We start from the raw sequence: 15,419 nt of genomic DNA on the forward strand, positions 1-15,419 counted from the left end.
GAGATGAAGCAGGGACCCCTTAGCTGAGAGAGAGATGAACCAGGGACCCCCTTAGCTGAGAGAGATGAAGCAGGGACCCCCTTAGCTGAGAGAGATGAAGCAGGGACCCCCTTAGCTGAGAGAGAGATGAAGCAGGGACCCCCTTAGCTGAGAGAGAGATGAAGCGGGGACCCCCTTAGCTGAGAAAGATGAAGCAGGGACCCCCTTAGCTGAGAGAGAGATGAAGCAGGGACCCCCTTAGCTGAGAGAGATGAAGCAGGGACCCCCTTAGCTGAGAGAGATGAAGCAGGGACCCCCTTAGCTGAGAGATGAAGCAGGGACCCCCTTATAGAGAGAGATGAAGCAGGGACCCCCTTAGCTGAGAGAGAGATGAAGCAGGGACCCCCTTAGCTGAGAAAGATGAAGCAGGGACCCCCTTAGCTGAGAGAGAGATGAAGCAGGGACCCCCTTAGCTGAGAGAGATGAAGCAGGGACCCCCTTAGCTGAGAGAGATGAAGCAGCGACCCCTTCTGAGAGAGATGAAGCAGGGACCCCCTTAGCTGAGAGAGAGATGAAGCAGGGACCCCCTTAGCTGAGAGAGAGATGAAGCAGGGACCCCCTTAGCTGAGAGAGATGAAGCAGGGACCCCCTTAGCTGAGAAAGATGAAGCAGGGACCCCCTTTTCTGAGACAGATGAAGCAGGGACCCCCTTAGCTGAGACAGATGAAGCAGGGACCCCCCTATAGAGAGATGAAGCAGGGACCCCCTTAGCTGAGAGAGAGATGAAGCAGGGACCCCCTTATAGAGAGATGAAGCAGGGACCCCCTTAGCTGAGAGAGAGATGAAGCAGGGACCCCCTTAGCTGAGAGAGATGAAGCAGGGACCCCCTTAGCTGAGAAAGATGAAGCAGGGACCCCCTTAGCTGAGACAGATGAATTAGGGACCCCCTTAGCTGAGACAGATGAAGCAGGGACCCCCCTATAGAGAGATGAAGCAGGGACCCCCTTAGCTGAGAGAGAGATGAAGCAGGGACCCCCTTAGCTGAGAGAGATGAAGCAGGGACCCCTTCTGAGAGAGATGAAGCAGGGACCCCCTTAGCTGAGAGATGAAGCAGGGACCCCCTTAGCTGAGAGAGAGATGAAGCAGGGACCCCCTTAGCTGAGAGAGATGAAGCAGGGACCCCCTTAGCTGAGAAAGATGAAGCAGGGACCCCCTTAGCTGAGACAGATGAAGCAGGGACCCCCTTAGCTGAGACAGATGAAGCAGGGACCCCCCTATAGAGAGATGAAGCAGGGACCCCCTTAGCTGAGAGAGAGATGAAGCAGGGACCCCCTTATAGAGAGATGAAGCAGGGACCCCCTTAGCTGAGAGAGAGATGAAGCAGGGACCCCCTTAGCTGAGAGAGATGAAGCAGGGACCCCCTTAGCTGAGAGAGATGAAGCAGGGACCCCCTTAGCTGAGAGAGATGAAGCAGGGACCCCCTTATAGAGAGAGATGAAGCAGGGACCCCCTTAGCTGAGAGAGAGATGAAGCAGGGACCCCCTTAGCTGAGAGAGATGAAGCAGGGACCCCCTTAGCTGAGAGAGAGATGAAGCAGGGACCCCCTTAGCTGAGAGAGATGAAGCAGGGACCCCCTTAGCTGAGAGAGATGAAGCAGGGACCCCTTAGCTGAGAGAGAGATGAACCAGGGACCCCCTTAGCTGAGAGAGATGAAGCAGGGACCCCCTTAGCTGAGAGAGATGAAGCAGGGACCCCCTTATAGAGAGAGATGAAGCAGGGACCCCCTTAGCTGAGAGAGAGATGAAGCAGGGACCCCCTTAGCTGAGAGAGATGAAGCAGGGACCCCCTTAGCTGAGAGAGAGATGAAGCAGGGACCCCCTTAGCTGAGAGAGATGAAGCAGGGACCCCCTTAGCTGAGAGAGATGAAGCAGGGACCCCCTTAGCTGAGAGAGAGATGAAGCAGGGACCCCCTTAGCTGAGAGAGAGATGAAGCAGGGACCCCCTTAGCTGAGAAAGATGAAGCAGGGACCCCCTTAGCTGAGAGAGAGATGAAGCAGGGACCCCCTTAGCTAAGAGAGATGAAGCAGGGACCCCCTTAGCTGAGAGAGATGAAGCAGGGACCCCCTTAGCTGAGAGATGAAGCAGGGACCCCCTTATAGAGAGAGATGAAGCAGGGACCCCCTTATAGAGAGAGATGAAGCAGGGACCCCCTTAGCTGAGAGAGAGATGAAGCAGGGACCCCCTTAGCTGAGAGAGATGAAGCAGGGACCCCCTTAGCTGAGAGAGATGAAGCAGGGACCCCCTTAGCTGAGAGAGAGATGAAGCAGGGACCCCCTTAGCTGAGAGAGAGATGAAGCAGGGACCCCCTTATAGAGAGAGATGAAGCAGGGACCCCCTTAGCTGAGAGAGATGAAGCAGGGACCCCCTTAGCTGAGAGAGAGATGAAGCAGGGACCCCCTTAGCTGAGAGAGATGAAGCAGGGACCCTCTTAGCTGAGAGAGATGAAGCAGGGACCCCCTTAGCTGAGAGAGATGAAGCAGGGACCCCCTTAGCTGAGAGATGAAGCAGGGACCCCCTTATAGAGAGAGATGAAGCAGGGACCCCCTTAGCTGAGAGAGAGATGAAGCAGGGACCCCCTTAGCTGAGAGAGATGAAGCAGGGACCCCCTTAGCTGAGAGAGAGATGAAGCAGGGACCCCCTTAGCTGAGAGAGATGAAGCAGGGACCCCCTTAGCTGAGAGAGATGAAGCAGGGACCCCTTAGCTGAGAGAGAGATGAACCAGGGACCCCCTTAGCTGAGAGAGATGAAGCAGGGACCCCCTTAGCTGAGAGAGAGATGAAGCAGGGACCCCCTTAGCTGAGAGAGATGAAGCAGGGACCCCCTTAGCTGAGAGAGATGAAGCAGGGACCCCTTAGCTGAGAGAGAGATGAACCAGGGACCCCCTTAGCTGAGAGAGATGAAGCAGGGACCCCCTTAGCTGAGAGAGATGAAGCAGGGACCCCCTTATAGAGAGAGATGAAGCAGGGACCCCCTTAGCTGAGAGAGAGATGAAGCAGGGACCCCCTTAGCTGAGAGAGATGAAGCAGGGACCCTGTTATGGCAATCTGTGGGACACATGCTCAGGAAGACATAATAATGAGGCAACACAAGGATTCATAGTTTGGAAGTATTAGGATTTTACTCGAGTAAGGAGTCAGGAACTTACATGACCAATTCAATGCATCGGAAGACCCCAGTCTGACTCCCTGAGTAAACATAAGGCCACAGCCTTTATAGTCTCCACTCCCACAAGAGACATCCCCCAACATAGCCCAAAGGAATTTTGGGACAGTAACAAAGTAACCAACCAGCACCACAGGGGTGTCACAGATAAGATAACATCAGAGTGCAATAAAGGGGTATTATTATATGTTTGCAGTCTAAATTTCTATGACATTACCCCACTTTTAAACATTTAAAAACCCCTAAACACCACTTATCAGTACATCGCAGATGTAGGCAAAAAACCTGGAACCCAATGGGTTAGACAAACAGGGAAAATTCCTACATGGCCCTCATCATAGAGCGACCGCACACAAGGCCTACGATACACAGTGGTACAATAGTTTCAAACAAAACAAACAAAACAAGGCAAAGCCAAATTAAACATACAGCAAAACGTCGTAGCCCTCAGACCAAAAAACATCTCCCCTCAGACCAAAAAACATCTCCCCTCAGACCAAAAAACATCTCAGCACCAGAAAATGTCCGTTCAGAACTGTCCACTTTGCACACATCACAGACAGTGTACTGCAGGTGCCATGTGGTCCACACCGCACAGAGCAATCCAAACCGGAAGTAGCTCTTTCACAGAGCTCAAAGCACCAATGTGCATTACATCCACAAGCCCCAGACATGTCGTGAGCTTGCAGATCGGCCATTTGACAGAACTGCACACGTCACAGCCTTCCAAAAGACCAGAAATTGTCACCGCACAGGTGATGCAACATCATTCAGAAACGGCTCCCGAGCACATGATCGCAGGATTCAGAGTCCAGAGTGCTAACAGCACTTGATCCCCCATAGGGACATCAGCGTACATCATCATATATCTGAAAAATAAAAGAAAACCAGTGTGAGTAACCCAACAATTTACAAACAAAATATATGTCATTAACCAATCTAAACGGAGCCGGGCATAACCATGGGTTCTGGTCCGCAGGAGCAGTCACAGAAAAACAACTCTTCTATTGGTCCATCTTGGCAATGCCTAAGCTGGATCTGGAATTTAACATGTATTAACCAACCGTATTCATACTAGGATTTCCAAAAACTACAGGTACAAGAGTAGGCATAACAAGCAAGCTTTGGCTTCAGCCTACACCTTCTCAGTTATCATGTAACACAACTGTCTTTTAAACACGGAATTAACTATTCATTCATAAACTAGTCTATACATACTATCATTCATTCAACCCGACTCCGCATCTAAGTGGACCTTAGTTAGTTGACTTAGTTGACAACTTCTCATTAATACATATTTCATATCATCCCCAAACGATACTTAGCCATGTCATCAGATCCACTTCATCATTCGTCATGTTATTCCAACACGACTCTTCTCATTATTATGGAGCTGAAAGAAAAAACTACAACACCATTGAAAAGCCCTACTCTACCTGGATCACATTTCCTTCGCTATGTCATCTCCAGCTCAGATACAGTCACATTACTACTAATTTCAATGTTGATGGTGGACTCAATACTACGTAGTTACAGCAGCAATAACGTGTATTATCGAATTTCATTTACTGCTAGTCCACCACTTCTCAATGCCCTTTCTGACTCAACCAGGCAGCTATGCTCAGCTCTAACGTACAACTCTAACTCTCAGTAAGCATATGTGTGTTTGTGCAACTATCTATTGCGTAGATATCTTATCTCTGAACACATTCTTATATGTCTCTTTAGTATGGCATCATCAAACAATACCGTTGTTCAGAACTAATCGCATAACTGCAACAGAACATGATTTAGAACATCCTCCTATGCTCAATTATTCCACCAGGAAACATCAAGTTGTTGCATAACTTACCCACGTAATACTCACAGATTTTGACTTCCAAATCCAATGACTTCTGCAAACACAGCAAGATATTCGGCACACATGCACAATTTCAATTTCCGTCAGGGATTAGTCAATTTCGTTAGTAACACCATGCAAATCTGGATCGCTCCACCATGAACCTAAGAAAACTTGGATCAGAATATTCATACAGGAAACATAACAATTTTAGTACACTCTTACATACTTTTGTTTGTTTCAAGGCGTCCCTCGAAACAAACCCCTTTTATCACACGTATATGAATAATGTTTACAGTGAAACACATACCTTGTCCTATTTCATATACACCATATACTTCTATTTCTCATATGATACTCCACCTTGGGGTGTCCAAAAAATAGATCACAATATGACCTATTTTGTCAATGGGTTCTTCTCTTCCTGCCCAAATCCTTATTCAGCTCATACCTGCTCTTACTACTGTAGCCTACTTATTAATGTATCCTTCTACTGATATGTTCGCACTATTGGTGAGATGCGAAAATACTTTCCGCTGTACTTTGCTTGTACTGTACACTGACAATCCGTTGAATCTCATCTCATCTCATCTGTGACACACATTCAATTTATCAATTCAAATTTACCGGTCTTGAAGACAAGAGTATAGCACAATATAGCGTCAACCAAACTGTCATGCATCATTATAAATACTACTCAAATCAATTGTTATTTAACAAAACTATGCCTGCAATATACTGAACTTGCATCCTAATTAATTCTCTAACCAATATAATGTAGAGATTGACTGATTTTACACCATTTCAACCTCTAAGATTTTACCTTGATCATGACCTTCAGGACATTCTTTAAGAATTATTCTATCTTAACTGTCCTTCTTATTTGAGTGAGCGTAATTACTGCACACACATGCTGAAGTGATTCAATGATCTATCTCACTTATCTAGTACTATACTATTGAACTCCACTAATTTATTTAGTATTGTAGTATCTGCCCTGAGCAGCTGATCATAGTATGCCTTTTCATTCAGCCATACGGCTAATGAGATCTCCTCTTTGCTCTGCACTAAACTTCTGTGTACAGAAGGACAAGGTTTTTTTTTGTTGTGCCTTGCCCATGTTGCAAAGTCATAAACATTCAAATAGCACTAGGCCAGCAAATAGCATCACCCTCCCCAGGCTAATCAAAACACAGCTGGCCTACCATCATAGAGATAAGAAACACAGCTGCCCTCATGGGGCTTCTTGGAAGGTTCAATTCCTTGACAATAGGCTACTCCTAAAGCTTGATCACAATCTGATCATGTAAACAGGTTACATCAGTACAGTATGTCTTAAATTTAACTCATACAGCCAATACATCAATAACAGCCATGTAATCAATAGACCTTTTTGCTAAAACCACTCATAACTCCGGCACCACTAATTAACTAAATTAACTTGTACTTTCACTATACCTTGGTCTGAATTTTAGCCGAATGAAGCCTCTTGGCAGCACTTAAACGTCTATTCCCAGAAGGGGGTTTTATTGACCATGTCACAGGAACTTAGATAAGTGCCCTGAAACAGCTGGAAATCCCTTTGTTTACTGATAAGATAATTTTACGGCCTGCATGGGACACAAAAAGTCAAACTCTGCTTTTAAGAGTTTGCCAGTTGTCAGTGAGATCACAGTATTTATCACTACTATATTTTAGTAAATACAACCTATTTTTGTTTTATAGCAGCCATAAGTGGAACAAATGCAACTCTGTAGCTACTCACTATCATTCGATCCCAATGTACACCTGTCAGCTTCACCTCACCCCTCCACCATACTGCAGAGCCACAAAAATAGCACAGCTTTTTTCGCATTCAGTTGTCACCAACGCGTACTCCTTCATGTCGGGATTCCGATTCAAGAATCTTTGTTTCCTTCAGATTCCGATCGTATCATTGTCCAGTGATCCCCCATCACTGTTTGCAATGTCAGTGCATCAATGTCCAATGCTAGTGACCAATGTCCAATGTTCAGTTCGTTCTCTTCTCAACCCTGACACAGAGTTGCCCCCTCATACTGGAAAAAACAAAACCAGTAGTTTGGACCCGTCCATGTGGTACCCTCTTTCCAACGGAACAGGATGAGGTGTTGTCGACAGCCGTACATTGGCCCGTACATTTATTTTTGCATAATATTGCAATCCACTGTACACTAAAGTTTGCAATTATAGCTGCTATATTCTATTCCATATTTAACTTTTGGGTTCCTGTCCTTCAAATAATGTCATCAAATCAATCACCGTCACAAGCTATCAGCATGTGGGCATACTCATTTTATTTTATGCCTTATTTGGACTTTCAAAATTACAAATCTGTATATACTTTAAGTCATAGGCCTAAAATTACAAATCTGTATATTACACTTAAAGACATACTGTAGATTACAACCCAAACACAAACCGGGTTCTCAGATCCTCGCAAAAGATGTCACCAAATCGAACATCGTCACACTATTCCTATTTGCCAAACAGTGACTGCTTGTTAGCCTGTGTTAGGCCTAAAGAAGGTTCTTAAAGGCTAACATGTTATCCTCGATAAATGCAATCACTTGTATCAGGCAGATATCTTTTTTGTGCACTTGTCATGCACTTTAATACATACAGTACAGTACATGATCAGGTCTCTGGCTCAGATACCACAAAACTAACTTTTGCCTTCTAGGTGTTGGCCGTGGGCTTAGCCAAGTCAATCTCCTTCAATAAACCACAGGGGTGCAAACTCAACAAATGGTTGCTTGGAGCTGATAATCTGTAGACCTTTACAAATGACAGTTACAAAACGTAACTATCTTGGGAAGTAACCCTTTACATTCTCATTAGGGAACACATACTTACAGATGTTCCCTTATTAAAAACCAAATACCTAATTTACAATTTACTAATGGCTTGGTCAATGTCTATCTATCTCAAGCCGAATGGGCTTTCCTGTCTTTTCTTTCTTAAATCCTGCCACATGCTGTGGTTCACTTTTCTCCTCTCCTGCCTGTAATAAAACTCATTACAACAGGGGGGTAATTATCTCACAAAACAGCTTGACCCACCCCCCGGCTAAACTGATAACCAAGGGTTAAGAATAGTTTAACAAACACAGCTGGTTTTAGCTAGCTTAGGGCTCTTTAATCAACACTATTCCTACCTTCTCACTACTAATCAGACTATATTTTAAACAACATGCTTATAATAACTAGGTTTGCGCGCACGCAGTAGATCTGTCATTTAAAAAAAACTTTCTTTCAGTCTCAAGTAATCTTTATCTCAATCTCACTCCACTAACTGTCACACTGTCCAATTTACTATTGAGCAGACGCTCTTAATTCAGAGCGATTTACAACATGAATATCCAGGGGCATACTTATACATCAAGCTGCGTATATTACAGAAAACAGGCGATAGCCTCCTATACTGTATGGTGCATGGCTTAGCAAGGCTCACTTCTCTAGGAACTAAAGAGCCACTTAATTTTAAACACTTAAACTAACTTTTAATATCAATCAGGGCATGGCCTGCCTGGGGAATTTAGATTAAATTCTTTCTACATAAAACAATTTTAAATTTCACGACAACTCCCCTTAAAAGGAACCGTAATAGCCCTCAGGGGCTAGCTATCATGCCATGTTAAGGATAAATAAGTCTATATTAGACAGTCACTTGATCAAAATGAAGTGATAACTAGTAAACCAGTCATCGATGCTACTCTTTCATCAAGGCTACTTTAGCCCCACACTCAGGATAACTGAGTGAGGTAATAGATTAAACTATTTTGACTACCATTTCACCTGTTGACTACTCTAGCCCACATTTCGACACAGAAACTGTACATAATGCACCTAAATATCCTCTCCGGGCCCTAAAAATGTTCTTCACAAGTTTGAGCATTTTCACTCATACACATGTGTACACTCACGCTTTCAAACAGTATACATTGAGACATATGTACTCCATACAAATACTGTAGGTACTATTCACTTCCTTATTTTTATCCCTATTTGGAACTATTTCCATTTTCTCGTCTCGAGAATCATATGACATCATATGATTTAAAACGTATTACTTTACCTTAATATATCTCTATATCAATTCTCATATCTCCATTTTCATTCTAGTTTGTTAACTATTTAACATCCCTTTTTCACAATTTCCTCTCACACTTCTTTTCTGTCTCACACTGTCTGCCTCTCTCTCACACACTCACATACAGGCAGAACACTCCATTCTACACTCAATCAGTTTTCATGACAGACCATTCACATTCATTTTCAAATGATATATCCATACATAGCGCTTCACAATTGTTTTATGCTTCTGTTAGCAAAGGTACCCTAGTATAAGGCGAGGATCAACCCCCCTTCTCAGTAGCTACGAAGTTTAGGCAAGACAACTTGTCTCCCTTTTTTTTGGCCATACATTTAACACTCACAGACATACACTTAGGACTTAGGACAATACACACACACACACACACTCTGGCTAGCCAATTTTTGTTGCTTCATAAAACAACAAGGATACCCTAAGGCAGGATCTCTCCCCCTCTTTAGACAGCAGGCAACGTAATGAGTGATTTATTGAATAGACTATTCTTTTTTCCCAACGTACACTGGTACCATTTGTCAGACCTCCTTGTCTAACCATCTTGAGTCATTCAACCAACCAAACACTGTTCCTCCGTCTCTCATGGCATGCACATGAAAGGCAAAACTTCCGTTTCCCTCTTTTAAATAGGCCATCAAAAAATGCCTATCGTGATCACAACCAAATTTCATCACTAATACCTTAAAACCCCGAATAAAAGCAATACCTCATTTTCTGAACATCCAAACAGACACCCATATACGTACTTGCGCACGTCGTCGGCCCAGCCCGAAAGAATGAACTTACTCACCAAGCCGACGACCGCCAAGTCCAGCATTTAGCACACCATCTCGGTAGGAAACCTCCAAAATGTTATGGCAATCTGTGGGACACATGCTCAGGAAGACATAATAATGAGGCAACACAAGGATTCATAGTTTGGAAGTATTAGGATTTTACTCGAGTAAGGAGTCAGGAACTTACATGACCAATTCAATGCATCGGAAGACCCCAGTCTGACTCTCTGAGTAAACATAAGGCCACAGCCTTTATAGTCTCCACTCCCACAAGAGACATCCCCCAACATAGCCCAAAGGAATTTTGGGACAGTAACAAAGTAACCAACCAGCACCACAGGGGTGTCACAGATAAGATAACATCAGAGTGCAATAAAGGGGTATTATTATATGTTTGCAGTCTAAATTTCTATGACAGTACCCTCACATGTTCTCCCCGTGTCCCGCTAGGGTAGGTACCCTCACAAAAAACATGCAGTAATCCTGGTCTCTAAACTGCCTCCCCCTGGCCAGCCGGGGCGCCTGATGGAGGGGAAAGGAACTGGTTGGAATAACGTGTTCCTTCCACGTGCTACGTCCAACCAGGGAAACTCCCCCCTGTCAGGTGTAAAGGAGCAACTTGGGCATGAAGGAAGCATGAGTTCAAGTCCGTTGCTCTCCCCATGTCCCCCATATATGGGGACTAGGTTGGCGGAGGGTGTGTAGAGCCCAGGATCACATTAGATAATTGACACAGGGGTGAAAAATGGGTTACAAAATCGTGGGATAAAAATTATGAAGAAAAAAAAGAAAATAGTGTAGATCAGTTATTTTCAGAGGATTCCTATACATTTATTTTATATACACACAAACACTTGCATAATGAATACTTTTCGTACTTTAAGGATATTGTGATGCCAAATATACTTTTGTACTTACTCGAGTCAATTTTGATCACCAGACTTTTACTTGTTCTACATTGAAGTATTGATACTTTTCCCACCACTAATCGCTGTTTCTCTCTCTGTTCCTCCCCCTTTCTCCCTCTCTCTCTGCCCCTCCCTGTCTCTCTCTCTCTCTCTCTCTCTCTCTCTCTCCCTCCAGTCCTCCCGGAGATCGCCGTGAGGCCGACGTCGTCATCGTCGGCGGCGGGGGGCGTGGCCTTCACCACGGAGGAGCCCCTCCCCCTCTCCACCACGCAGGCCACCAGCCCCGCCCCCTCGGCCCCGCCCGCCGCGGAGCCCAGTCCCAACCCGGACCCTGAGCCGGAGCTGGAGCCCGTGACCCAAACCCAAACCCAGAGCCCCGTGACCCAAACCCAAACCCAGATCCCCGTGACCCAAACCCAAACCCCCCAAACCCCCACCCCGGCCCAAACCACCGCCACCACCGTGGTCGTGGCAGCGGGCGCCATCACCACGGCGCCCACCCCCATGCCCACCGAGGCAGACGGGGAGAGCGGCGCGGGCTGGGAGCGAGTCAGGGAGATGGAGATGGAGAGAGAGAAGGAGCGGGAGAGGGAGCTCGAGAGGGAACGGGAGAGGGAGAGGGAGCGAGAGAGGGAGCTGGAGAGAGAGAGGGAGCGCGAGAGGGAGAGGGAGCGCGTGCGCGAGTTGGAGCGCGAGCGGGAGAGAGAGAGGGAGCGCGAGCGGGAGAGAGAGAGGGAGCGCGAGCGGGAGAGAGAGAGAGAGCGTGAGAGAGAGAGGGAGCTGGAGCGCATCAGGGCCGCGGCGGCAGTGGCAGCCGCTAAGACCACGGCCGCGCCACCTCCCACCAGCACGCCGGCCTCGACGGCGGCGAGTGACAGCACCACGGCGCCCTCCAGTGGCCTGGATGACCTGGGCGCCGCCGCAGAGGAAGAGGAGGAGGAAGAGGAGGATGTGTACCTCCCGTCCGAGCCCACCGCCACCTCCTCCTCCTACCCCGATGGAGACGACGGTGACTTCACCACCGAGGAAGACACAACCATCGCGACAGAGGTTATTAGTTACTTTGTACATATTGATTATTATATATATTTTTTTTAAGATATTTTTGGGGGCTTTTTTTTTTTGCCTTTATTGATATATTACAGTAAGGTAGACAGTAAACAGGGAGAGAGATGGGGGGGGGGGACATTTATTTGACATTTGATTGTGACTCACCCTGTCATGCTGGATTACCAGCTAATAAGGTGCCTGGACCGCTAAAGCCGGCCCACACCCATCTATAGCCAATCCACAAGCTCACAATGCGTCGCCATTCGACGCATTGTGAGCTTGTAGATCGGCTATTTTCAAAAGATTGTTATATGTTTCGAAAACTTTAAATGGGACATTCTGCGTAACGAATACTTTCTACTTTTTGGTATACGAGTACATTTTGATACCAATACCTTTGTACTTTTACTCTTTTGAATTGCGGACCCCACCAAGCGCTATTCTCCCGTCACATAGCCTATACTTGCCGAGCAAAACAAGGAAGTGTCGCTCGCTCTGATGGGCGCAAAGCGTAGCTACTTTTGTGAATTTAATAGTTTTATTATTAGGTTAATATTGCTATATATATAGAGGGTAGAAGACCCTCCGCTGTCGCGTCGGGTCTACCTACACCTCAGCCATTGTAAAATCCACGGTAACCTGAGACCTATTGTGTGTTATTGCTTTAACATTCTATGAAAATGCACCTCCTTCATCATGACTGACGGGCCTCTTTTCTCCAGACCACCGCCACCGTTACCCCAGAGCCCCTGGGCGGCAGCAGCAGCACGCAGGAGGCCCCGTCGACGGTCACGCCCGCCGCCCCCTCCACCACCACGCTCAGGTCCCGGGGGGTCCCCTTCAGGCCCAGGGTGGTCCCCGGGGTGGTGACGCCGCCGGGCGGAGCCGAGAGGAGCACCCGCGCACCGCTGCCCAGCACCACACAGGTGGGGTTCTTTATCTGGGGCCTACATTCATGGTTTATACCAGGGGTGGGCAACCTTAGGCACGGGTGCCAACATTGGGCACAGGGGAGGGTGATCATTGGCACACTGGCATACGTGTGTGAGAGAGAGACGTTTTTTTTTCCTTTTAAAATTAAATATTCCCAAAAAGTTTAGTCAGTTATCTTCAACATTCTGCACATAATTGTACATTCATTCAAACTCCTAACTCGAGGAGGGATTCTGGGAGATCGTTGGGTTATTATTGCTCTGAGTTTAATGATCATTACATCCTGATGTGAAAGTAAATATTTCTGATGTTGTTGTGTGTATCCTATGGACACTCAAAATCGGCTGGGGATATTTAATTTTGATGTGGCGCTGTCATAATTATATTATGTCACACTGACTATCACAACAATGAAAACATGGCATTTCATGTGAGAAAGGTTGCAGACCCCTGGTTTATACAGTACTATAGTCATGTCACGGTGCAGACCCCTGGTTTATACAGTACTATAGTCATGTCACGGTGCAGACCCCTGGTTTATACAGTACTATAGTCATGTCACGGTGCAGACCCCTGGTTTATACAGTACTATAGTCATGTCACGGCCCATTATAGAAAGGTTGCAGACCCCTGGTTTATACAGTACTATAGTCATGTCAGACCCCTGGTTTATACAGTACTATAGTCATGTCAGACCCCTGGTTTATACAGTACTATAGTCATGTCAGACCCCTGGTTTATACAGTACTATAGTCATGTCAGACCCCTGGTTTATACAGTACTATAGTCATGTCAGACCCCTGGTTTATACAGTACTATAGTCATGTCAGACCCCTGGTTTATACAGTACTATAGTCATGTCACGGCCCCTGGTTTATACAGTACTATAGTCATGTCAGACCCCTGGTTTATACAGTACTATAGTCATGTCAGACCCCTGGTTTATACAGTACTATAGTCATGTCAGACCCCTGGTTTATACAGTACTATAGTCATGTCAGACCCCTGGTTTATACAGTACTATAGTCATGTCAGACCCCTGGTTTATACAGTACTATAGTCATGTCACGGCCCCTGGTTTATACAGTACTATAGTCATGTCAGACCCCTGGTTTATACAGTACTATAGTCATGTCACGGTTTATACCCCTGGTTTATACAGTACTATAGTCATGTCACGGCCCTGGTTTATACAGTACTATAGTCATGTCACAAAGGTTGCAGACCCCTGGTTTATACAGTACTATAGTCATGTCACGGCCCATTATCTATTTGGCATTTGAGCCACACAGAGACCACCATTTGAGGAGATAGAGGACTCCGTTTTCGTCCATGCTTAAACCCCTTATCCCTAAACAGCTTTGCCTTTTTATACTATTTTGAAAAACATTTTTGAATAGTTAAAATAAATAACCAATCTACAACCTCACAACGTGTCGATAGTCGTAGTCGGTTAGTATTCAAAAATGTTTTTCAAAATAGTAAAAAACTGCTAAGTATTTTAGGGATAAGGGGTTTAGCGTGGACGAAAATAGAGCCCTATATCCTCTCAGACACAAAACTAAAGACAATATTAACAGGCCAACGTTGATCAAAATAACAATTCTTCTACAGTACATTATCTTAATTGTGTAGACTTCTTGTAAATTAAGCAATGCAGGTGTTTAAGAATATGTTTTACTCTTGGGAGTGTAAAACCAAGTGTGAAACCAAACTTACATTACAAAACATGGTTTTATCTTACACTCTCAAGAGTTAAAGATCTATAAGGGTCCATTTGGTTTCATCTTACACTCTCAAGAGTTACAGACCCATAAGGGTCCATTTGGTTACAAACTATCATTTAGCTGGGGACCCCCTGGAACTCCCTCAAGGACCCCTGGGGGTCCCCGGACCCCACTTAGGGAACACTGGTTTGTAGTCATTGACTGGTATCGTTGTGTGCAAAGCGGGCCCCCGGTTTATTTTTTAAGTATGATGCATTTTAGGTTCACTTGGCTTTTCCTACATTGTAATTACTTCTTGCCGCTCCACTCTTTAGCAAAGCTTACATTCAGCATACTGGATGGTTCCAAAACTCTCTCTGAAACAGTGGCTTCATTGTTTCGAAAGCTCTCTCTCTCTCTCTCTCTGGCGATGAGAAGCGCTTTACTAGCGCCACGGAAAGTTTTCCGTTTCTTTCGCGTTTGGTTTGGAGCGTGGTCAACCGACGCGGAGTGGATAGAGCGCCTCCACGATGGAAGAAATACAGTGACAAATGTAGCTTTCCTATCATTATTATTCTATACTATTCTCCCTCCTGGCTCCCAAACTGTGGAAGGAACTCCTTATTGCAGTCACAGCTGCAGCCTCACTCCCAATCCTCCGCCGTAATCTGAAGACTCCACCTTAGCCCGTTGCACTTGCCCTATAGAGCAGGGGTTCTCAACGTTTTTGGCCGGGGACCCCCGGAAATGCTTTGGCAATGTCTCGGGACCCACGCCCCGCCCCCTCCCGACCCCCAATATAAATTGACTGCTACAATAACCTTAAACCATTTTGGGCGGGAACCCCTTTTGGTGTTTTAAGCATTGTTATAATTTA

At 45.8% G+C, this 15,419-nt stretch overlaps 1 protein-coding gene across 1 annotated transcript in view; it reads left to right on the forward strand.

The window, feature by feature from the left end:
• Positions 1 to 15,419, forward strand: part of sdc3 (syndecan 3) — a gene marked incomplete at its 5' end in the record, with an annotated part of 62,321 nt that overhangs the window by 31,702 nt on the left and 15,200 nt on the right. Inside the window, 2 exons of the mRNA XM_079522954.1 lie at positions 11,029 to 11,903; positions 12,626 to 12,829. Coding sequence (XP_079379080.1) covers positions 11,029 to 11,903; positions 12,626 to 12,829 — 1,079 coding nt within the window. The remainder of the gene's footprint in view (positions 1 to 11,028; positions 11,904 to 12,625; positions 12,830 to 15,419) is intronic.

This window comes from Electrona antarctica (genome assembly GCF_951216825.1).
Source record: "Electrona antarctica genome assembly, chromosome: 15".
NCBI lineage: Eukaryota > Metazoa > Chordata > Actinopteri > Myctophiformes > Myctophidae > Electrona > Electrona antarctica.